Genomic DNA, 23,675 nt, shown 5'->3' with positions numbered 1-23,675 from the left:
ATGTCATTTGACTTGCTCCTTTTCTACATGTGTGGCCAGTTGGTAATATAAAGATTCACATGGCTTTCCTCCATGTTGAAGATGGAACTTTTGATCAACTATGACATCAAAAATAAATAGGAGCTTTATTATTCAGCTTGATTTTTTAATCGATATGTTTATTCTGACAAATCAAGAAGTAGGATAGTGTGGGATCTGCTGATGGCCTCTAGCAATATCTAATCTCTACCTCTTTCTAAGGGTTCTGTTTGTGATTCTTACATTTCAAGATGGAACGTTAATGACTGTCCTTTAGTATTTTTTTCCCATTGTTCAGTTGTGGGATGGTGAGAAGGGAACCAGAATGAGCAGTAGCCCCTTCCAGGTTTGTGACCCTTCTATTCAGTGTCAACTTCCAAACTTGGATTGGTAAAGCCACAGCATGTGTTCCACAGCTCTGGGCAGGGTAGGTAGACACCCTGCCCCAGGAAGGCTGTGGAACAGACGGATTTGTAAGTCTTCTGTTAAACAAGTTAAATTATTTTGTAGTACTATCTCGCTCATTTCTTCGGATTGTCCCTCTGAATACTGCTGTTGTTAAAGGAATCATTGCTAGTAAAAGTCTTGCCTTACTTGGTAGGTATTTAAACTGTAATCATCTGGTACACTGTGCACTAATTACAGGAGCAGAAATGTTCTCAGTTGTACTTGGATATGATTATATTCTTGTGCTTTCCTGCAGGAAGCTTACTTTCGGTACATGGCAGAGAACCCAACTGCTGGTGTGGTTCAAGAGGAGGAAGAAGATAATTTAGAATACGATAGTGATGGAAATCCGATTGCACCTTCCAAAAAAATCATTGATCCTCTTCCCCCCATTGATCATTCAGAGGTACGGTGTTTCTTGCTGAATTTGATTCTTTTTTTAAGCTGATAAAAGTTTTCTTGAGCTTTAATAGTTAGGTTGTCTCAATATCTGTATGCTCTTGATTTATACTCATGTCATGAGAATATTCTTTGGGATCCTGTCAGCTCTGCTAAATGGTTGAGTCAGAAAGTGACTGAGTATTTGAGGCTTTAGAGCCTATATTGTTGTTCAAGGTATAGTTGAATCACTTGCTCACATTTGATTTTAGGTAATTGTGCTTATTTGTTTTCTAGACCATCACTTACCATCTTCCTTTCAAAATGGGCTCTCAGGCCAGCATTTGTTTTTTAATCACTGTAAATCTTTACTGTTTATCTCAGATCTGGGGCAGATGAGAGACTGTTCCTTCAAAAGGGAACCAGGAATTACAGATTCCTTAAATCAGGAAATGGAAATGAGGATATCAGTATACCCACTTGAAAATAAATCAGTGTTTCATCCAGGTTAACTATCAGACAAGATCTTGCATACCCTAGTGATGCCAGATCTAGAGCAGTGGTTCTCAAGGTGTGGTCCAAGGACTCCTGGAAGGATCTTTTCAGGGATTCTACAAAGTCAAAAGAGTTTTCATAATGATGCTAAGATTTGCCTGTTTTTTTACTGCATCAACATTTGTATCAATGGCTAAAAGCAGTGGTAGGTAAAACTGTTGACACCTTAGCATGAATCAAGGTAGTGGTATCAACCATTCTAGTAGTCATTATATTCCTCCCTGCCAGACCATTGCTGTTAAAAAAAAAACAACAAAACCACCTTCACTTAGGAATAGGCTAATGAAACAGTAAAAATTATTATTTATTAAATCTCGACTCTTAGGTTACTTGTCTTTTTATTCTGTGTAACAAAATGGGAAGTACAAATTAAGCACTTAGGTATTTGAGTTGTGAGTTGAACTAGCTGCTTTTTTCATGGAACGTCATTTTCACTTGAGAAAGAGAGTGATACTTTTAAGGAAAACAATTAAAAGTATTAATTGCCAAGAGTAGAAATTTAAGCTTTCAAACAAAAATTAGAATTTGGGAAACTTATATTTATTATAGTGAGCCTGCCAGCTTTCTAATACTTAAACTGTTGTGATGAAATTGATGGTGGTAAACTGATTTTTTAAAAATATTACATAATGAAATTTCATCATTTGAATTATCTGTATACTACCTTAGTGAACCAGAACTTTCAAATGACCAATGCTTGATGTTACAGAATCATGCATGCATCAGTAAATGTTCCATTCAAAGTGCTTGATAAACCCATGGGTATAATGTAACGGAATGTGAAAAGTTCATTATATGGTTTCAGATCACACAATGAAAATAACCTTTAAGAAGTGACTGCTTGTCAAGTTTTAGCATAGTATCAAGAAGAATAAAAATCCATAAGAATCTGAAAAGGCTTTTAATATATACACTCTTCCCTTTTCCAACCACATATTTTTCTGAAGCCAGATTTTCTTCATGGGCTTCAATCAAAGCAATATATCACAGCAGTGCAGTAGGAACCCTTTTCTTTATGTTAGACATTAAAGAGATTTGTAAAAATGTAAAACAACATTATAAAATTTTATTACAGTACTTATGTTAAAGTGTAATGGATTTATTGTTATTTTTAAATGAATTTTAGAATATTTTCTGTTTTAATTTTAGTACAGTAAATATCAACAGATATAACCCACATAAATGAAAGCTCATGTTTTTGTTAAGTATAAAGGTCACTAAAGTTTGAGACTAAAACGTTTGACAGTTCATGGTCTGGACTAGAGTATGAGTTATATTCAGTTTGTAAATGTTTCCTTTTGCACAGATGCTACCACATGCGCCTTTGTATTTTACTTGTGGCACATGGAACTAAATAAGTGAAACTGATCTAGGAGGACATATCTGTGATAAAGAGTGAAAGTCCGATAAGGAACAATACACGAGTACTTGAAGTAATCTAAAAAAGTGTTTGAGATACCTAAGTGCTCAGACTTTGTCATTCTGGGATATCCCACAGTTGTCCTAGTGGTAATTGGCAGTGTGCCAGAAGATACCAGGAGTAAGGGACAGATATCTCTTCTGCCTATAAGTAGTTTTCTTCACATTTTTTTAATACAAAAATTTAGATATTTGTATGTAAAACTTGTGAACAAAGACAAAAATGCTCCTCGTGGAGCATGCATCCCGATACAGAGAAAAGAACTAAAGAAAATCCTGTTACAGCCTAGTGCAGCATTGTGGAGAACATAACAAAGGTCCTGCTTATTAATGCTAAAGGCAAGCTTAAAACTTTATTACTTTTTGCTGATAGTGCCATAGAAAGTTAATTAACTTTAGGCTATGTCCAGAGCTATTAAATTTTTGACCACCTAGCAAAGGCTTAAATTCTCCTTAAAAAGTAAGTTTATTATAGACGTCCCATGTCGAAAAAAATCATTTAGCCAAATTCATATGTGGTGATTTGCTTATGTTTTATATTCTTAGTACAGTAAGCTATGAAAAGAGTAGCAGAAATGACTTCTTCCGTCTTTGAAATTGGAAATAGTTGATCGCACATTTTTTAAGTTATGTAACAGTTCTGTTTTTAAAAAGAGTAGAACGCCTTCTAAAGGCAGAGCTCTCAGAGAGAATATTAGAAATATTTTGAATATCTAGAGCTAGATGAACAACCTATTCCAAAACATATCTAAATGTTATAGAGCAGGCTATCTTTAGAATAACTTCTTTAAAATCTGAGGCCTTGGGCATTTTAGAGATTCTTCAGTCTGCATCAAAGTTGTTCAAATCTGAGGTATCCTTAAGTGTCTTTTGAAAGTAGGTTGGCGTTTATATTGAAAATGGGATTAGGAAAAGGAACTGGCTGTACTTTTGGGATGTGTCATGAATAAGTGAATTCCTTTGTTCTCTAGCTGGTTATGGCTTTACATGTATAATATTTGTAAAAGGTTATTTTGCATTAAAATCAAACTCACAGGATTGACTCTTGAATTCTAGACTAACTTTGAATAATTGGACCTGCAGATTGACTATCCACCATTTGAAAAAAATTTTTACAATGAGCACGAAGAGATAACCAGCCTCACCCCACAGCAGTTAATAGATCTCCGGCATAAGCTTAATCTTCGGGTAAGTCAACCATTAAGCCAGATATTTTTATATTAATGTTGATTAGTCCAGGCTTAGTATTATTGCTTAACCTAACTAAAATAACCTTAAATTTCTTTTTGCATGGTCTCTGAACTCTCTTTGATAGAGCAGTAATACTGTCCCTTAGGCTCATGTGTCTTGTTTTTATTGTATTAGTCTTCCAGCTGTTGCAGGATAGGATTGTTTTTTTCTTTCATAGGGGACACATGAATGCTCTGTGTGTTTAGTCAACTCTGTATGTTGTGTTGGAAGTGTTAAGTTGTCATCTTAAAATTAATCAGTGAGTATTTATGTGGTCAGTACAGTGTGCTAAGAAAAAGAACTGTTAGGTGGGCTAGAGATGAAGGGTCGGAGTCCCCATCTTCGGGAACAGACCGTAACGTGAATAATATGTAGAGTCAATATTTCAAAATTAATATACACTTCTCAAATTATATACAGCATACTTTTTTAAAAAAAATAAGAAATTACACCTTGAAAAACATACATGCACTAATTTCACAGTAATATTTTAAATTGTCCACCAAAAAGTTTTGGGTTACACGTTGGCAATATTGTTTAGGGTGCTGCTAGATGTTAGGTAAGTGAAATTCACACAGATAATGCGGTGATATCTACTCTGGTGTGGACAGCTTTCTGGCCTGTGCCTTACCAGTTGCTGTGTGGTGTTTGAACTTGTTTTCTGAGAGGAGAGAGAGTGTGTGTGTGTGTGTGTGTATACCTGTCTGTTTTCCAAGAACCCCTCCTCCAATAAAAAAACCTTTTAAATGAAATCCTGATAGGAAATAACAGCATCACTGGAGAAGCACTGAAAGGTTACCGCTGTTGGAGTCACACATGGCGCTTATAAGCCTCATCCTTCACTTGGGTACAGTTCAAACAATGCTTGACCATGGCTGGACCATCACTAAGTAGGACCTTAACTCTTTAGGCGTGACTAAAAATGGGGATGGTAGATAATATCTTTGTGACCAGTAGGTATAGACATGTCTTAGAACTTATTTACACTGCATTTTATTTCAAGAATAAATTATATGTGTTCTATCATCTGGTTAATAGTTATGCATAATGGTGGAAAAGAACCCTAATGACTTTTTCCAGTTCATTGAATAGTCTTTTTTTAAAATTCTTATGAGAAAATTAATTTTGGTTAAAGACATGTCTAGGTGCTTAATCATTTTAGGACAATTATCTCAGGAATATTTATCATGGATTTTTTTCTTTCTATATTTTTCATGAAGTTTTTATGTAAGGTTTTAGGTCTGTTATTTTGCCTTTTGCAACAGGGTAAGCTTTTGGCTACAGACTTATATTTTCACTTTGTACTGAGGCTAAATGCTAAATACAGGTAAATATTGTTGAACTTCCAGTGCTATTGATTTTGAAGTACAAATCATTCCTGGGAGTTGTCTTTATCTCCAGGTCTCTGGTGCCGCACCTCCTAGACCAGGAAGTAGTTTTGCTCATTTTGGGTTTGATGAACAGCTTATGCACCAGATTCGGAAATCCGAGTACACACAGCCCACTCCAATACAGTGCCAGGTAAGTAAAACATGAAAGAAATGAAATTGAATGATATTCAAGGACTATATTAATTTTACAAAAAAGTCAAAGCAGTAAAACTGTGGATAGTGCAGAGCTGTATTGACATGGATAGAAGGAATCCAGGTATTCCCTCTATGGCTTAGTCTTCAACTTTGCCTTAGTCAAGGAGGGAAAGGATATGCATGAAATTCAGGAGTGTTTTTGAAACTTTTAAAAATTAAAGAGCAAAAGTGAATTATTTACCACTCTGAAAAGTTGCTAAAGGGGCTGGGAAATGTTTTATATCTGATAAATGTCTTGAAAATACAATCTGTAGAAAATAGTTCATTGGGCCTAAACTTAATAAAAAAGATTTGCAGGTGAACAGATTTGGCACTGATTAGGATTCCTTTGTCCGTGACATGAAAATTCTCATTTATAACAAAATAATAGCTTCTGTTTCCTATTTATATGTAGGATTTATTCATTCCTAAACAGAAATGAGAATTTTCTGTATATGGATAGGATAGTCTATACCTTCTCAAGGGGATAAGATTTTTAAAATTTTAGCAACCTGCTTCATTATAAATTTTTATTTCTGTATTTTAACAAAAATGGAGTCATTTATATTTTATAAATGGTGACTAATCAACATAAAAAGAATATTTCTTAAAAATCAAGAAGCTAATGAGAATGCCAGGTGTTTCTGGTTATTCCATAGTCAGTATGCATAGCCCAGGATATGTTTTTGTTCCAGTGGAAATGAATATCATTAATAGTCATTTACTTTTCCCCAGGATATCCTTCTTTAAGAACATCTGTAAAATGGAAAGTTGAGAGTAGATATATTTTATTTTTTCTCTAGGGTGTGCCTGTTGCATTAAGTGGTAGAGACATGATTGGTATTGCCAAGACAGGCAGTGGAAAAACTGCAGCCTTTATCTGGCCCATGTTGATTCATATAATGGACCAGAAGGAATTGGAACCAGGTGATGGACCAATTGCAGTGATTGTGTGTCCCACTAGGGAGCTTTGCCAACAGGTATGTGCTTTATGTAGAATGCCGCCTTTCATATGTGAACCAGCAAGGGACTAACCAGTCAAGTGGGTAAAACTACCAGGAAAAATGTATTTTTTAAATTATGGTGAAATACTCATAAAATTTCCTTTTAACCATTTGAAGTGTACAGTTCAGTGGTATAAGAACATTCATGTTGTATTACCTGAAAACTTGGAAAATGTTATGTATTGCATATTTTCTATATAACCAAATGCACATTTTTCTCTAAACTACTGCTTTAAGAGAAAAAAATGCTGTGGGAATTGATTGCATTATAAGCTCCCAGTATTTTCCTCCTGGGTTAATTCTTTTTACTTGGTAGAAAGGCAATGACAAGGTCAGGAAGAGAAGTGAAAAAAAATGAATAACCAGGACAAGGTTTTAGATAGCCTGTTGACTTATGATAATGGCATTTGATTCATTTATTTTATGAATAAAATTATGATTTTAAAGTATTTTCTAGCTTTTGATTTTCTATGACATTGCATTCTGAGTTGTGACAGATATTTGTTAGTCGCAGTTTGTTAATATGTCATTATGTCAACAACTTTGTAGATCCATGCAGAATGTAAGCGGTTTGGGAAAGCATATAATCTTCGGTCAGTGGCTGTGTATGGCGGAGGGAGCATGTGGGAGCAGGCCAAGGCCCTTCAGGAAGGGGCAGAGATTGTTGTATGTACCCCAGTAAGTATATCTTTAAATGACTTCTCACCCTCTCTTGGTATGGAAAAAATGGTTAGTTATTGGAGGGAATTCCCCCTAAACTGTGGTAAAGCATGGCTTGAAGTACTCTGATGAATGACAGCCTGTGGCTTTGGTTTAATTTTGATTAGTTGACTATAAAATAGTCCAGTAAGATTCTCTGTCATACATATTTATAGCTACAAATTCCCCTCTATTTCAAATGGTTTTTCTTATGCTCTCCTAGAAAATGGATCTGTAGTCACTGAGAGCCTCAAGATTCAGAAAGAATATGGTCAGCTTCCTAGAAGAGTATAGTTTAAACATTAAAACCCATCAATAAGGCTTTAAATTAGGTCATTTCAGAATGCCTCACAAAAATAGTTCTGGCTTTTTCCCCACAATTTAAATCACAATGTAAAGGAAGAATCTAACTGTTTTCAAATTTTCTGTTCTTTTGGGCTCTGTACATAGAATTAGAGGCTGTCAGACCAGTGTTTATTAGAGTCTAAGATTGGAGTATTAGCACTTTTGCCAGGAGCACAACTCTAGAAAGTTGTTATAAATGCTTTCCATCATACTTATTCATTTTCTGAATCTCATAGGGTCGACTGATCGATCATGTGAAGAAGAAAGCTACCAATCTTCAAAGAGTCTCTTATCTTGTGTTTGACGAAGCAGATCGAATGTTTGACATGGGATTCGGTATGCTTTAAATACTGGTTTCTTTTTTCCCCATCCTCATGATATTCGTTTTTTCCATGTCTTTCTAGACTTACCCTTTTCTTTTGCTGCATGAGAGAAGCTTAAAATTATACTCTTGCATAGGGTTAGACTGTAGGGATATAACTAATGAACTACTTTTAGGAGTTCTCTCAGGGAAAAGTATATTAGATTTATTTGGATTGAGGGCATTTGAAAGTGCCTTTGTATATAAGGGGAATGTTTTCTCTATGCTTTATTTTTATTTATATGTCTTTGATTTGTGGAGGATAAGGTCTGTGTTATTAGGTAGGTAGATGTCATGTCATTCCAGGTCCTTTGCTTTCCTGTCCTTGACTTACCAGGCTGTGTGAAAATTCTAGCTGTCTTTATTGATTGGAATACCACTGGGCCTAGCCCAGCTAGGTGGAGAGTTTCATTCTGAATGTTAGGTCTAGAAGTTAAAAAGTTTATTAAATTCTTATAACCTCTCTTATGAAGATTTTTACTAAAATGACTTTTTCAGGCATCTCAAACTGTAGTAGAGTTATATAATACTAATTTTACTGTTCTACTTCTTCCAGAGTACCAGGTGCGATCCATAGCCAGTCATGTCCGTCCTGACAGACAGAGTATGTATGAAACAGTTTTGTTAAGCTACATTTGTCCTCAGAATAAACACTTATTTCACACTCAGTTATGGCAGCAAAAATGACCGTGTGTGTGTACTGATAAGAACCGTAAAGAATGAGATAATTACTTGAACTGCACAGGTCAAGTAATTAGCCATCATAGGTCGTTAGATAGAAGTCACTCATTTTTATAGATGATAAAACAAAGGCTGAGAATTAAGTGACTTGTCCCAATTTATAGTTTTACTGGTGGGTAGTGCACAGTGCAGATCTGCTGATTTAAAGAGCCTTTTTTCTGAACCTTGCTGACAACCCCTGTCCTAACTGGTAATGTATAAAAATAGAATAAGAGCAAATCTTTTTTTTCCTTAGTGAATCAATTTTCTAACTAAATTTAAACTTCAGGTAGGTTTAGTTTAAAAAACTAAATATTTTGAATGTCAAGAAGCTTAATGGTATTCAAAAAAGAACTCATACTGTCTCTTTAACAGAATTTACTTTACCTTTTAGCTCTTTTATTCAGTGCAACTTTTAGGAAAAAGATTGAAAAACTGGCCAGAGACATCCTGATCGACCCAATTAGAGTGGTGCAGGGAGATATCGGAGAGGTAAGCCTGGGTCCCCAATGGGTTATTTCTCATATTATGGAGACATGGAATTAATTTCTCATTACCGAGAGAAAAAAAAATGTTATTAACATACTTATGGATGAGGCAGCATGTTTCAGGTTTGCTTTAAAAAACAATGGTAGGTAGATGAAAAATATTGGTAAACTGTTGGTGATTGTTGAAACTGGGTAATGGGTACATGGGAGTTGATTGTGTTAATTTTACTTTTTTGGATATTTAAAATTTTTTTGTAATAAAAAAAATTTTTTTAACCTTTTGATGAAAGAAAAAAAAAAAGCAAGCTTTACCTAGAAAACTACCAGTCAGTTAGGATGGAACTGACATTTTAAATGGTTGTGGGAGGAGGCCTGCACAGCATGGAGTGGGGGTGACTTGAAAGCCATGGTAGAAATGAGTGAAGAGTTTTTCTCTTACCTGTACATATGCCCTATATGGAAAATTTCTCTGAACTGTGATTTGGAATTCAGTTAAGTCTGCTTTGAGAATTCCGTAAGTTGCTTGCCATGATTATTAAAGAAAGTTCTGTGCAGTTAGTGTTTTGACATTGTCCGATTTTCATTTTTGAGTGGGTACCTTCTGTGTGCATGTATGAATTGTACTAGGAACAGTGAGTAGGAGAGACAGAAAAGGGAGCTTGATTTATTAGGGATAATCTCAATAGGCATATAGAAAAGTATTGCCAAGTATCGGGGCTTACAAATTAGTTGGTATATGTACACATCAGAGGTGATGGGGAGACCTAAGTGATTTGAGAAAGGGATATTAGTTTTGAACTGCACTTGACTTGCCGAAGGCAGGCCCAAGGAGAAGAGGGGTTGTTCAAGGTTCTTCTAGGTACAGGTAGAAAATATGTTTGGTCCTTGTTCAGGTGCCCTGTGGCACAAGGGTCACAATCCTGTTTCATTTCTTCCTTATCAGGCAAATGAAGATGTGACACAGATTGTGGAGATTCTCCATTCTGGGCCTAGTAAATGGAATTGGCTTACCCGGCGTCTGGTAGAGTTTACCTCTTCAGGGAGTGTCCTCTTGTTTGTTACTAAAAAGGCCAATGCTGAGGAGCTGGCCAACAACCTTAAGCAGGAAGGTCATAATCTTGGGCTGCTTCATGGAGACATGGATCAGAGTGAAAGAAACAAAGTCATTTCAGACTTTAAGAAAAAGGATATCCCAGTCCTGGTGGCCACAGATGTTGCAGGTAGAGTATGAATTTCACTAACAACCTTAGATTCTTATGTGTAAGGGTGCTCTGTCTTGCTGTATAAGACCTATAATATCTGAGCAGGCTGATCGAAGGTGCTGTGCTGGCTTGGCTGTCCATGCCCTGTGGAGCAGGAATTCAGAGTGCAGTGATCACAATTGGAGCTCTGGGTACCATTTTTCACTCAGTGTTTCTTTCCGAAAAAAAGAATACTCTGCAATTGGAAGATAACTTGTGGGGGAAAAAATGTTGAGGCAATTATATTATAGGCTGTTCCCCGTGTCGTGTGTCTGAATATAGTAGATATTTTACATTATTTATTTGGGCATACTTCACTCAAGATCAGAAGATTTTTTGACGTATGATTTTTTGGCTTTGTTCTGAGTTTTAATAACTACCATTAAAAAACGTATTTTCTTCCAGAAGTTAATTTCTCAGCTTCAAAGCACTTTTGATGCTGGTTTTTAATATATGTATATATTTTTTAACATATAGTCCTGGTGCAAGAGAGAGTCCGTGGCAGGTTATTGATGGCAAAAGATATATGTCCCTTACAGTCGATGGCCCAGCTTTATAGAATCTACAATAGAAGCATTTGTTCTAGAAAAATAATTTGTATGCCTGTATCTCAGCTCACCAAACCATGCACTTTGCCTAGCTAAGAGAAATGTTTTTAGAGATTTAGCATTTTTGGTTGCTTTGGACTCCTAATGAAGAATAAACAAATTTGGTTGTTTTTTAAATCAGCTCGTGGTCTGGACATTCCTTCGATTAAGACTGTCATTAACTATGACGTGGCACGAGACATTGATACGCATACTCATAGGATTGGCCGCACAGGACGAGCGGGTGAGAAGGGCGTTGCCTATACCTTGTTGACTCCCAAGGACAGCAATTTTGCTGGTGACCTTGTCCGGAATTTGGAAGGAGCCAATCAGCATGTTTCCAAGGAACTCCTGGATCTGGCAATGCAGGTAAGGGGCTGGGCACACTTCGCATTGCTCTGAGCTATAAAACTAGGTGAAAAAATTTCAACAAACCTGAGGCAGGTAACAGGAACATGTCAAGAAAAAGGTCAGGGGAGGATAGTGCTTACAAGGTACAGATTGGTATTGTAGGACATTAAAATTATCTGGTCTGTCTTTTTATTCTCTCCTTTCAGAAGCATCTGCATCAAAAAACTATTACTATCTGTGCTAAAATCTGTTCCTCTGAAATTTCTACCTGCTTGCCCCATAGCACACTTTTTAGTAAATATAATCTCAAAGATGGCTACTATTATTATTGGCTGTCTCTGCAAACAGTCTTCTCTTTGACAGAGCTAAAAATGTGTGATGTCTCAAAAAAAATGGTGTATAGGCTTAGATCTCAGGCTTTTTACCACACTGATTACTAATCCAAAACGGAGTGAGGCATTCTACCAAATTAAATCCTGAGTCGTGTTATTATGTGCAGTCCTCAAATTACATATGGGTTCAGGATGCACATTCTGATAGTAGATACTTAGGAACCTAGATGTTTTTCAAACCCATAATGCCGTTGTAGTGTGGTGGTGCCTGTGCTTCAGGTCCTGGGCGTGAAGGACCTGCACTGCCCGAGAGAGTAGAATAATGTTTCCTTCCCTTTCCTGGGTATAGAGAGACAACCCTAAACTAAAATTTTGAACAAGATACATTTTGGCCCTGGCATTCTCCTACATCTCTTTTTGTGCCTCAGGCTTCCTGTGCTCTCAGGCTATGATCAGCTTTCCTAATCAGCACCTTTGCCAGGCCTGTCCTGCCTCTCAAGACCTTTACTTTGACTGTAACATGGGATTGTCAGATAAAGCTCTAAGCTCCCTCAGAGATGTCTGCATTCAGAGGAGAATGTGAATAAATCTGATCAGTAGTTTTTGGCAGTGATCAAGTTCAGTGAAAACTTTTAGGCTCTTTGGTAAATAAAATTTCCAGTTACGTGGCTACCAGTCCTGGGCCTCTGCCCCTAGAGTCGATTCTAATAAATCTCACTTTATGTAGCTTTTTTCCTTTCTTTCTGAACCTACTAATATTGTAAAAGCTCCAAATTTTTTATTTCCTGTGGTATGTATAGTGTGTTTGAAACATAGAAGATGAATTCATTTTCCTCTTAAGAAGTATCCAGGGTAACTAATCACTTCCCTTTCTGGAGGCCCTGGAAAGAGCAGTAAAGGAAGCCTTAGATAACAATCTAAGTCTGATGACAAATTGATAGATTAAACTACTAAAAAGAAGCGCATCTGTGTTTCCTGTGAATAGTTCCTATTTTGCCATAAGTATATTGGCTAAAGATGAAGCAAAAAGTTCTTCTCTCCCACTTAGCTCATTGGTCTTATTCCCTTCCTCTGGATGCCTCTCCATCCCCTAGTTTAACCTTGAATCGTGTTCATTGCAGAATGCCTGGTTTCGGAAATCCCGCTTCAAAGGAGGGAAAGGCAAAAAGCTGAACATTGGTGGAGGAGGCCTAGGCTATAGGGAGCGGCCTGGCCTAGGCTCTGAGAACACGGTGAGTCCATACTACAGTAGTGCCCTTAGAGTCGGTCCTGAGTCTTGGGTGATGCTAGGACTATTCTCTGAGACAACCTTCCTGAGTTCTGAACTCTGTCAGAAGGGAGCTTTTGTTTAATCTGCTGGCTTGAGTCAATACAAAGAAGCACCTACATGTACTTGGCTGACTAGGTGCTCAGGAAGTCAGTCTATATTAGCAGTGGTTCTCAGATTGTTTCTGGATTAGCAGCAAATGCAAACTGGTACCCTACCCTAGACCTAGTGAATCAGAAACTCTGGAGGTGGGGCCCAACCGTCTATTTTTACAAGCCCTCCAGCAGCGGCCTAGTGCCTACTGCTAGGAAGACATTGCCACAGGGTCAGTCTGCAAACTAGCTTTATCTTGTAACTAAACTCAGTAATGATTCCTGCACTCTCTGGGAAATTGCATCAGAGAGGGGATGAGAGCTAGCTTTTCTTGACTGGCTTTTTTTAACTGCCTGTTTCCTGTCACTTGGATGCCTAAACCAAGGAAGAAGGCTGCCAGTCTGCATTTCTGGAGCATTACAGTTAACTTGGTGTCTCTGATAAATAATCTGTTCCCACATTATGATAATGATGTAGATGGCGCAGATGATAGTGATAGCTAATGTTGAGCATTTAATATGTGCCCAAGCAATCGCAGTAACTATCTTCACAACCACCCAGTGAGAGTAAGTATAGATCATAAAGCTGAGGCACCCAGGGTTGCACACTGATAAGTGTTGAAGCTGAGGTTCAGACTCTTAAGGGTCTAGATTCCAAAGCCTGAGCAGTCACACATGTGTTATACCGCCTTGTGGTTTTTTCATCAATATAATTATGTAAACATGTTTATGTTTGTATGTGTAAATAATACCACATAATCAGTTTTGAGCATAATCTAACCTCATTTCTGATTATTAGGGTTAATTACTGGGTTGAAAAGCATAAGCATTTTTAAATGATTCTTCGTTGCTGTAGCTTTTCTCACAAGACGTAACTTAAAAAAAATATCCTGTTCACATTGCGATTCTCACTCATTTTCAGTATATTGAGGCCCAGTCTATGCTGGTGGGCTTCCCTTTTCTTCTGTCTTCATGGGTGTTTATTTTTTAGGACCGAGGAAACAACAACAATGTAATGAGCAACTACGAGGCCTACAAGCCCTCCACGGGAGCCATGGGAGATCGGCTGACAGCAATGAAAGCGGCTTTTCAGGTCTGAGATAAGCATTTAGCTAAAAGAGCTTTCAGCAGTGACTCTTGGGCAGAGATGAGGGGACCTAGTCTCGAGATGGTAGCTGGGTTTGTAGGCTTGATGCTGGATTAGGGTCTTCTCACTGCTTTCAGTTTTGAATATACACTTACCTGTAGCTTACCTACAGATGAAGGTGTAGAGGCTGGAGAAACCCCTGTTGCCTGTCATCTACTTCAGTCACAGCCAGAGCCCGAGACTCTTGTACTAAGCATGGTTGGTGTTCCCTCCCATCCTCCACAGCCTAGTGTTACCCATCTCCAAGGCTGTTGTAATCTGATTAATTGCCATTTTTTAGAAAAGAGAAGTTTGATTCTATATCTTGTGAACTCTGAACCCATCTTTTTTCTACACTTGCCCCTCCAGTTAGCTAGCTGACCTTAATGTACACATTTTATCCATCTCCAGACTGATGTTTCAGTTAGGTCCCAAGATTTATTTTTCATTAATAGAAGAGCACAGAAAACACAGGATTGTGGGGCCATCAGGATGCTAAAGTCACAGTGCCACAATAGCATGGATGTTATCTTGTGTGTGAATACTCAAGTTTTTGTATACTTACTTTATCATTGCCAGGCTTATATAGTCAGGTTTCTTGAACTTGCTGTCTTACTATTCCGGTTGTCTCTTTTTCAGTCACAGTACAAGAGTCACTTTGTTGCCGCCAGTTTAAGCAACCAGAAGTCTGGAAGTTCTGCTGCTGGAGCAAGTGGATGGACAAGTGCAGGAAGCTTGAATTCTGTTCCAACTAATTCATCCCAGCAGGGCCATAACAGTCCTGACAGCCCCATTGCCAGTGCCACCAAGGGCATCCCAGGCTTTGGCAACACTGGGAACCTCAGCAGTGCCCCAGTGACCTACCCTACTGCTGGAGCTCAGGGGGTCAACAACACAGCTTCAGGAAATAACAGCCGAGAAGGGACTGGGGGTGGCAATGGGAAGAGAGAGAGATACACTGAGAACCGGGGTGGCAGCCGTCATAGTCATGGAGAGAGTGGCAGTGGCAGTCGGCATGGCGATAGCCCACGTCACGGAGATGGTGGTCGCCATGGAGAGGGATACCGCTACCCAGAAAGCAGCAGCCGTCATGCTGATGGCCATCGTCATGGGGAGAACAGACATGGAGGTGGAGGCCGACATGGGGAGAGCCGAGGTGCAAATGATGGTCGGAATGGTGAAAGCAGGAAAGAAGGTTGTAACCGTGAGAGCAGGATGGACCCCAAGGTGGACAGCAGCAAGATGGACAAAATGGACAGCAAGACAGATAAGACAGCTGATGGTTTTGCTGTCCCTGAGCCTCCCAAGCGCAAGAAAAGTCGATGGGACAGTTAGATGGTATGTGCTGAAGTGTGAAATCAATTGTCTTTAATTTTATTTTTAGAAAGGTTTTTGGTAACTAGGTGTCTCAGGGCTGGGTTGGGGCCCAAGGTATAAGGGCCCCCTGCCCTTAGTGGATAGCTGGAGCTTGGAGACATTACCCCTTCATCTGGGTCATTTTTCAGATGCTTGCTTAGGAAGCTGCTTTAGTCCTTGGAAGCAGTGAGAGCTGGGAAGCTGCTTTTGGCTCTGGGTGAGTTATGAGGGTCAGATGAGGATACCTTGGAAGAAAGGGCCTTATGGGGTACAAAACTCACTCTCGGTTTGTATCATATGTAGTGTATATTTTTTACCAAAATGTCACCTTATAAACATAAGTAATATTCTTTGTCTTAGCTATGTGGCCAGGCAGTCCCTTTTAGGAGTTGGCTTCTGCAAACCTGATCCTTTGAGAAGTTAGGGATATTTGCGAAGTACTTTGGTACTTCCAGACTTTTGCAGGAAAGGAAAGTATCTGGTTCTAAATGGGAGTCGAAGCTCAGGTTCCCCAGCTGAGACAGGAAAAGGCAGCCTGCTTTACCCAGAGTCGCTACTATTGAAGGGGGAAAGATGATCCTAAAAACGGTCGCTCTAGGTCTGAAGTGTTGCTAAATTTAAAAAAACAAAAACCCAACAACAGCTTTTAACTGTCTATTTTATTGTATTTTTTTTTTTAACTTGGCACAATGGTAGAAAAATCTTTTGCTGAAATGATTTTGATGATTTTTGTTCGATCTTGTTTATAAAAGAAATATACATACTTTGAATTTTGTGACTTTGTGACGGTTTCTTTAAGATGTTCATTCCTTTCTGCTTGCTCTAGTAAATGTTTTACTACTGGGACCTATGGATTGTTTGTCATTTCTACTTCATGAGTCAGTATACGTTAAATATAACTTAGAACAGTGTAGCACAGGAGTTACCACTTAATGGGAACTGAACTGTTAGAAAGGACATCTGTCACCATGGTTTTATTCAAAAGAAGATGGAAGACTAGAGGCCTTTTTACCCAGGAACAGACTAAAATGAATGCCACCTCAACACTGAACCTCCCCTCATGATTTAAAAAGGTATAACCTTTCATCTAGTACCCCTCATTCTTCATGGAAGGGTTGGGGGTGTTACAGCACTGACACGACATTGCAGCAGTGCTTTGACAGGAGACCTTCAGGCAAAGGATCTCCTCACCGCTAGGGACCACCATGAGCGCTCTAGGTCCCCACCTCACTGTCTTCTCAAGTGACTGCAATGCAAGTAAGGGTAGGGCTGGTACCATGGAGGCCAGATTGTCCATTCGCCGCCTGCTCAGAGGCCCCGGTGGCTCTGCTCACTTCCGCCTGCTTTTTTTCTTCTGCTCCTTTCGTTGCTGCGCTCTTTGGTCCTTCTTCATCCTTGAGTCTACCACCTTGAAGTGACCTCTGACTCCAGCTGGCCGGCGCACTTTGCGGCCCACACCTTTTTTGGCTACAACATAGGTGACTTGGCGTTTCTCCTTGCCCAGCCCAGCCTTTCTGTAGAGACTGTAAATGGAAGAAACAGGTTAGAAGCTTTCTGCCACTCTTTAACCATGTACCTTTGTGGGTGACCTGCCCCCATTACCTTCGAAGTTGTGCCACTTTCTCTCGTTCTGAGATGTCCACCGTGTTCACCACAGCTTCTGCCTTCTTTTTGGTTTGCTCCAGCTTCTTCAGCATCTGTATGGGGACCTCGGTCAGGCTGACTTCCCCACCTCTGTCCCACCCACCTCTCATCTCAGGCAGCCCCACTACTTACCCTCCGTTTCTTTCTGGCTTTAGCCTCAGCCACTTTCTTGATGGGCCGCGCGTTGATTTCCCGCCAGCGTTTCCGGTAATGCTCCACCTCCTTCTTGTCAATAGGCAATTGCCGTATCCTGTGCTGCTTTTCCTCCTGCACAAACCAGTCTGGAAGCTCCCCCTCATCCTCATTAAATGTATACCTAGGCAGAGAGGACACCAGCCCTAATGACTACTCCAGGCTTTCTAGAGAAGAAACCACCACTTACCCACCCCACCCTAGGCCACTTCTCAGGATTTTCTGGCCCCCTTACCGGCTGAAGGAGTTGTCTATGAGGTCTCGCTTGGCCTTTTTGGAAGAGGCGATAATAGCACCTAAAGCAAGGCCTTCAGGGTCCAGTATCCGATGTTTCACTAGAGAAGGAAGGAAAAAAGTCCAAGCTTGATCCCACACTGAAACTTCCGTTGTCTCCTCCCATTCCGCTGAGTGCAGACCCACTCACCCGGGTCCTCGATAGGCACTATTTCAAACCCATCATCATCTGACTTAAGCCCACGGCTTCTCTTCTTACGGTGGCGTGGTTCCCGACTGCGGAAGAGGGGAGGACGGTGCGTGAATGCCCCACCGTTCCCCACCCCACTCAGACCCGCTCCTGCCTCTCCTCAACCTTGGTTCTTACTTAAAACTGCTTGGGAAGCTTCTGAAAATCCTGCTACCTGAAAACCACTTAAATCAGAATCATCAGTATTTTTAAAGCTCTTTATTTACAGCCAAGGTTGAAATTTTCCAAAACTTAGAGAAATGGTTAGAACTTCTGCTGCTGCTTCATCCCTTCTCCCATCAGCTGCAACCACTCACCTCTCTTCATCCTCGCTGCTGCTGCTGTCACTGTCTGAGCTGTCATCTCTTTCTTCCACCCCAGGGCCAGTGGCAGCCTCTGTCCCCGATGGAGTCTCTGCCTCTTTAGGGGCCTCATCCTGGCACCGGGGAGGTTTTCTCTCAGTCTTCAAACTGGAAGCTGGTGGTGGTGGTGGTGGTGGTGGTGGTGGTGGTTGAGGCGGTTGAGGCTGCCCCTTCCGACGGGTCTCGTTCAACAGCTGGGCCTGACTGATCTCCAGGGCCTCATCAGCATCATCTTCAATCCCACTGAAGCTGTCCTGTCATGGGGATTGGAATCTTCAGCCACCTTTCTTCCTGCGAATGCCAATTCCCTGTCTGGGCCCCCAGCCGCCTCTTACCTTTGAGAACCACAGGTTGGCTTGTTCTTCCTGCAGGACCGCCTTTTCCTCCAGAGGTACTAGCAGTGGATTCTCCTCTTCCTCCTCCTCTTTTTTATCGTCTACAAATCGTACCCTGTAGGCCCAAGGAAAGTGGGTGGAGGGTCAGTGCCCAGGCGAACTTGCTCAACACCCCACTCCCTCTGGCAGTACCTGCCACCAGCTCTGCTTCAGGACTCAAGTTGAGGGGGTCGGCGTTCCCTCCTGCACACGGCAACCCCCAGCTTACCGCCTTTGGTCCTTTAGACTCTGAGGTCCTCTGACTCCTGCCAGCTCCTCTGGATCTAGGTCACTGTCCAGAGATGCGTCATCATCATCCTCAGTATCCGATACATAGATGTCATCTCTTGGCAGATCGGACAGAAACGTGTCTGCAGCACTCATGTCCCCTTGTGTTACCTCCTTTAACAACTAAAGTTTGACAGAAACAGATCAAGGGTACTCAAAAGGGACATACTGCTTTTTTCCTGTGTCCATTATCTTAGTTTGTCCTCAGCAACATCAGGACATAGGCTGTGGCATATATGCTTAACAGACAGAGAATTGATGGGTAGGGCTGTTTAAAACTTCCCATTCCAGACAAGGTCACTGATCTGTCCCATGCAGCTATCTTGTAGCAGAAATAGGTTTATGGAAAAGTACCCCACAGCCTATACAGAATCAAATCTTAAAATGTTCTAAAACTGGTTTTTCTTTAAAAAGTTGCTCTCAGAAGGCACCTTATCACCTTCTGGAAATAATACAATCTACATTTTGTTTCCATTGAATTAAGGTACCCAGGTAACATACCTCTTTTCTTATTCCCAAACTCTGGTAGGTAGGTTCTATTATTCTCTTTTACAGATGTGGGAACTGTGGCAAAGAACAGACAAGTGGTAGTCTGCTCCAGGACCACTACGCTCTACTGCCTCTCCCGTACAGCAGATGACCTGGTTTCCATTCCCACACGAAAGCCACGAAAGCTGCTTTTGCTTGTGGCACTGCTTTTATTAGGAAGAGCAGAGTCTCCAGTACTCAGCAGAAAGCACCATTCAGTAGCCACAGGCACCAAGGTGCTAACTTGGTCTCACTGAAGAACGATGTTCCCCTAAGGGAAACCTTCCATCACTCGCGCTGGTAACCCAGGTACCTTGACTGCATCTACTATAACCTTGCTTCTTGCAGAATGCCTCTCAGTTCTTTTCTTTTGTATCATAGATCGTGTGTGTGCATACACGCAATAACCTAGTTCTATAAGGATAAATTTGTATCACACTCGTGAGTTTTTCTAATTTCGTTATGTTAGGTGTCTGTTCCTTCCTGGCCTTTGAGACACAAGGCTCTCATTTTTCCCCAGTCTCCCCTCACTGAGTCACGTACATACTTTTGAGTAAAGACAGAAACCATGTACCATGATCATGCAGCACATTAAGAAAAAAAGATCCGATCCCCACTCCCCTTCCAAATGCCCAAACAGATCCTCCCATCTTCGCAGTCTGTGCCAGCCCTGCCTCACCTGGTGACCTCGGATGGTGCGCAGGGAGAACATGCCAGTCTCCCCTTCATCTGCGATAGAAACTCCAGGAAGATCCATCTTTAGCTCCACACGCTCCCGCTGCTTTCTCTGCTCACGCAGCAGCTTCTTTTTCTTTCTGAGGAGTCGATTTAAGGAATTTGAAAAACCTGCCCAGCTCTGAAGATCCCCATCCACGCCTTCATTCTCTTCTCCCACCTCCGCATGCTAACAACTCTGCGGGGGGTGGAGGGTCACCAACTTCCTCCCCAGGCCCCCTCACCTCTTTAATTCTGCCACCTCCTGGGCCTTCATCTCTGCCAGGGTCCGATTCAGTTGTTCTTCCTCTTCCTCCTCCTCAGAGGGCTGCCTCATGGTCCCAGCTGTCGACTCCTCCTCACCTTCTTCCTCTTCCTCTCCCGAGCTGAGGCTGACAGAACAGTCCGAGGAGTTTGGTCATTTTCCCAGGCCCTTTCCCCTAGCACCCAGTCGACACCTACCCTGCTTTATTTAGTTCCCCCTCACCTGATATCCAGTGCCTTTGCTTGCTCCTTTAGCTTCTTGGCCACATGTCGCCGAAGCTTTGTTCTCCAGTTCAGTAGAGACCTGCCACAGAAATACGATTGACACTCTCTCCCTCTTTGTCCCTACCTCCTCTGTTTTAGGCCCACCCCCCAAATTTCACGTTCGAGTCACATAAAGCCTAGGGCTCAGGTCCCCACCCCAAATCTCTACTTTAGCAACATCCTGTTACCAGAAATACAAAGTCATGGCCTTCAGATGCCTTTCTCTGCTTTTGGGGCTCCTGGCACCTACACCCACCCCTACTGCATACCTAAGCTCCTTGCGCCCCAGCACTTTGATATCCTGACAGCTCATTCGTATATCCTCAGTGGTAGCTGGATGCTGTGCCAACTCTTCATCATCTAACGAGATCTGTTGGGAAGAGGAAAAGGAAACAGTTAAAGTTTTCACACCACGTTTCTGGGGCTCCCTTATACCTCTCAAGTGTAGGAACTCACTTCACTGGCTTTGGAGAGGAAGTCAACAGGGTTGGCAGCTCGGAGGAAGTCAGTGACTGAGGTGCGGTGATAGAGAGTGAGGTCGCCCTCGGCATAGCCTTCAGCCTTAGAGAAGGAAAGAAAGGTTGAGCAGTCCCTTCTGGGGTGTCTGTATGACCCACCAGGCCCAATCTCCCCAGAGTTTTTGGACTTGAGAGTGGCCATGTTCCCCAAACACACCTTTGGTTTCTTCTTAGTCACCAATTCAGTAACAGTCTTGGCCTGGACTTCGACCTCCTTGAAGGCAAATTTGGGGTCAAAAAACTTATTGTCAACCTTGTCAGGAGCCAGGAACCCTAGGATGATAGCACATATAAGAAAGTGTGCTTTGGTGGTTGGGAGACTGAGTCAAGAGAAAGAATGGAGTGGTGCATACCCTGGCAGACTACAAAGATTTCTGCAGACTCATGGCGAGAGGCTTGGGGCTTGGTGGCCTGGACATGGCGAAACAGCTGCTGAAAGATCCATAGTAGGGGCTGATAGTCACGGGAACGGAAAACCTTTGTGATGAAGCAGCCTCCACGGGCCAGAAAATCACAAGCCAGACGCAGAGCCATCAGTGTCAAATGGGCTGTGAGAGAGAGACAGTTAGCTGTGGACCTCTGCAGCCTAAGAGGGCATGCCCATCTCCCCCTCATCTCCATGCCCCCGACTCCTGGCACCTTGTGAGTAAGCATCATGGACCCAGCTAGCCCCAACGTTGGGGGCCCCATCGTTGAGCACAACATCAACTTTCCAGGTCTTCAGCTCCTTCTTCAAGGCCTACAGAGAAGCGGAGGGGGGTGGGGGCGGTTATGGCAACAGAAACACAGGAATGGCTATAAGTGGAATCCCTGATTCAGCCATTTGTCTACCCAGTCATTTGCTGAGTGTCCACCATGGGCCAAATACTGTGCCAAGCAGAGGGAACACGATGATAAATAAAAATAACATGTACATCTTCTTCTTGGAGCTTATTCTACTATAAACCCACTGTAAAGGATTTCACTAATATCTCTATACTTTTTCAACTTCCAAACACCTCATTCCTGACCAAATAAAAGCTGGAGTGGACAGAAGGCATATCTCAGGCTTACAAACCATCATGCAGGCATTGCTCAAGGCATGGTAAACAGAAAAAATCTTGCTACCAGAAGATTTGGGTGGGAAGTGGCACGGAGTGGATGTCTGCATATAAAGGGAAGAAATAAAGGTGACAAAAAGAGAGATTCCTATCACCTGCCTACAGCGTTCTGTTGTGATGTCCTCCTGGAGTGTTACCACATTGGGAATAGGTTTGATTGGAACCAAGTCCACACCTGGAAAAAAACAGATTAGAATACTGCCTCAAGCAGGAAGAAAAGAAATGTACAACACAATATCTCATACCCCCACCCCTAAAAAACCTGAGAGAGCCACCTGTCACTCACCCACAATAAGGCTGGATACAGGCATAAACTTGGCAGCCACCTGCAGCCTATAAAAGAGAAACAAAGATTAAAATACCCAGGACTGGCCCTTCCTCTCCCACCTCCGGGTGTTTGGAGCCCTGCCAAGTGCAGTGGCCAGAGCATGCATGTCCTCTGGACATGTTCCAAACTTTTTCTCTGCAGCGTATGTGCTGGGGAGTATAAAAATTAAGGTTGGTGTTATTGTATTCCTCCCTCTCCCAATGAAACTCTGCCATCCAAGGCCAAAACCCCAAAAGAGGCCACCAAAAGTGACAGATGCCGGTCGTTACGCACCATCCCCCTGGCGCAGCACACAGGTCCAGCAAGGCTCTGGCTTTCTGCAGGAACTGAAAGCGGCGATTCAGCTGAATCAGTTTGAAAGCAGAGCGGGAACGATAACCTGGGGGCGATGACAAAATTTTAAGTCCGCGGAGTGCTCTCCCAGCGAGATTTCTGCGGCTTCACCCTTCTGCGGAAAAGAAACTCAGTATTCGGTAAGGAGACGAATCCGACAAGGTCGCTCGTTCGCTACCTCGCGGGAGGCCTGAACCTGGACTCACCTGTCTCCTTCGCTAAGTGATAGAACTTGTCTCGCCGGCTCTTCCCGACTTTGCCCTTCTTGCCCATGGTAGATCGAGAGTGTCACTCAGTCTGAGAAGAAAGTAGAAATTGGAACGTCTCTTCCCCGAGCACTAGATGCCGCTTTCCGTTCCCCGCTTACCGTAGTGATCACACTCTACACTTTTCCCAACACGACTCAACACCACCCATTGCCGTTTTCAACACTTTTGGAGCAGCACATGGAGGCAGCAAACTACTTCCGCTTCCGCTTGCGTCGCTTGCGTCCCCGGCTCTAAGTTTGCCGCCATTTTGAGTGTGGCCTCAAAAAAAAAACACAATTTCCTCTACTCTCTGTTGGCGGACCTTATAAGTTGGAAGGTGGGACCAAGAGAGCAGATTACTTACACTAAAACCGAGTTTCTAGAGAGCAACATTTAGGAGTTCTGTGACCTTGTCGCCCCATTCCGAAGCTCCTGACCTCACTTAGGCCTCCTCCTATCATGGCCCCTGTTATT

The 23,675-nt window shown here is 41.8% G+C and overlaps 2 protein-coding genes across 5 annotated transcripts in view; one reads left to right on the top strand and one right to left on the bottom strand.

Moving 5' to 3' along the window:
- The window catches only part of DDX42 (DEAD-box helicase 42), a 22,115-nt gene extending 5,759 nt beyond the window's left edge, over nt 1-16,356 (top strand). For 2 of the 3 annotated variants that reach the window (XM_006912313.3, XM_025047034.1), the window contains 13 exons: nt 722-871; nt 3,901-4,005; nt 5,449-5,568; nt 6,416-6,592; nt 7,166-7,294; nt 7,897-7,996; nt 8,578-8,625; nt 9,136-9,233; nt 10,173-10,449; nt 11,200-11,426; nt 12,862-12,972; nt 14,091-14,192; nt 14,865-16,356. In XM_006912313.3, coding sequence (XP_006912375.1) covers nt 722-871; nt 3,901-4,005; nt 5,449-5,568; nt 6,416-6,592; nt 7,166-7,294; nt 7,897-7,996; nt 8,578-8,625; nt 9,136-9,233; nt 10,173-10,449; nt 11,200-11,426; nt 12,862-12,972; nt 14,091-14,192; nt 14,865-15,560 — 2,340 coding nt within the window. In that variant the 3' untranslated portion in view covers nt 15,561-16,356. Of the gene's footprint in view, nt 1-721; nt 872-3,873; nt 4,006-5,448; nt 5,569-6,415; nt 6,593-7,165; nt 7,295-7,896; nt 7,997-8,577; nt 8,626-9,135; nt 9,234-10,172; nt 10,450-11,199; nt 11,427-12,861; nt 12,973-14,090; nt 14,193-14,864 lie in introns of those variants that run through there. The other variant, XM_015589622.2, reaches the window with a different exon arrangement.
- FTSJ3 (FtsJ RNA methyltransferase homolog 3) lies at nt 16,223-23,675 on the bottom strand. 2 transcript variants are annotated; one of them, XM_015589620.2, is made up of 21 exons: nt 23,566-23,675; nt 23,160-23,250; nt 22,894-22,999; nt 22,579-22,625; nt 22,388-22,467; nt 21,832-21,931; nt 21,546-21,740; nt 21,350-21,465; nt 21,131-21,235; nt 20,944-21,044; nt 20,634-20,714; nt 20,392-20,538; nt 20,112-20,247; nt 18,846-19,027; nt 18,578-18,692; nt 18,198-18,496; nt 17,842-17,927; nt 17,653-17,752; nt 17,358-17,541; nt 17,184-17,278; nt 16,223-17,104 (listed from the first exon to the last, which is right to left on the bottom strand). In XM_015589620.2, exons 2-21 carry the CDS (start codon nt 23,224-23,226, stop codon nt 16,912-16,914), a joined length of 2,535 nt encoding a protein of 844 aa, XP_015445106.1. In that variant the 5' UTR covers nt 23,227-23,250; nt 23,566-23,675; the 3' UTR covers nt 16,223-16,911. The 2 variants fall into 2 exon arrangements, with proteins under 2 accessions (XP_015445106.1, XP_006912376.1); XM_006912314.3 differs by lacking the exon at nt 23,566-23,675 and adding an exon at nt 23,321-23,462.

The sequence above is a fragment of the Pteropus alecto genome, unplaced genomic scaffold (genome assembly GCF_000325575.1).
Source record: "Pteropus alecto unplaced genomic scaffold, ASM32557v1 scaffold134, whole genome shotgun sequence".
In the NCBI taxonomy this organism is placed as follows: Eukaryota; Metazoa; Chordata; class Mammalia; order Chiroptera; family Pteropodidae; genus Pteropus; species Pteropus alecto.
Note: the sequence above shows the minus strand (reverse complement) of the source record. Positions and strands in the feature narration are given on the sequence as shown.

What these genes read in the sequence shown, in the direction of transcription:
- FTSJ3 (XM_015589620.2), bottom strand. Translation starts at nt 23,226, where the DNA reads ATGGGCAAGAAGGGCAAAGTCGGGAAGAGCCGGCGAGACAAGTTCTAT. An exon ending in GCACCATCCGAGGTCACCAG is followed by an intron (nt 19,028 to 20,111) that starts GTGAGGCAGGGC and finishes GTCAAACTTTAG; the next exon opens with TTGTTAAAGGAGGTAACACA. An exon ending in AAAGTGGCACAACTTCGAAG is followed by an intron (nt 17,105 to 17,183) that starts GTAATGGGGGCA and finishes TTCCATTTACAG; the next exon opens with TCTCTACAGAAAGGCTGGGC.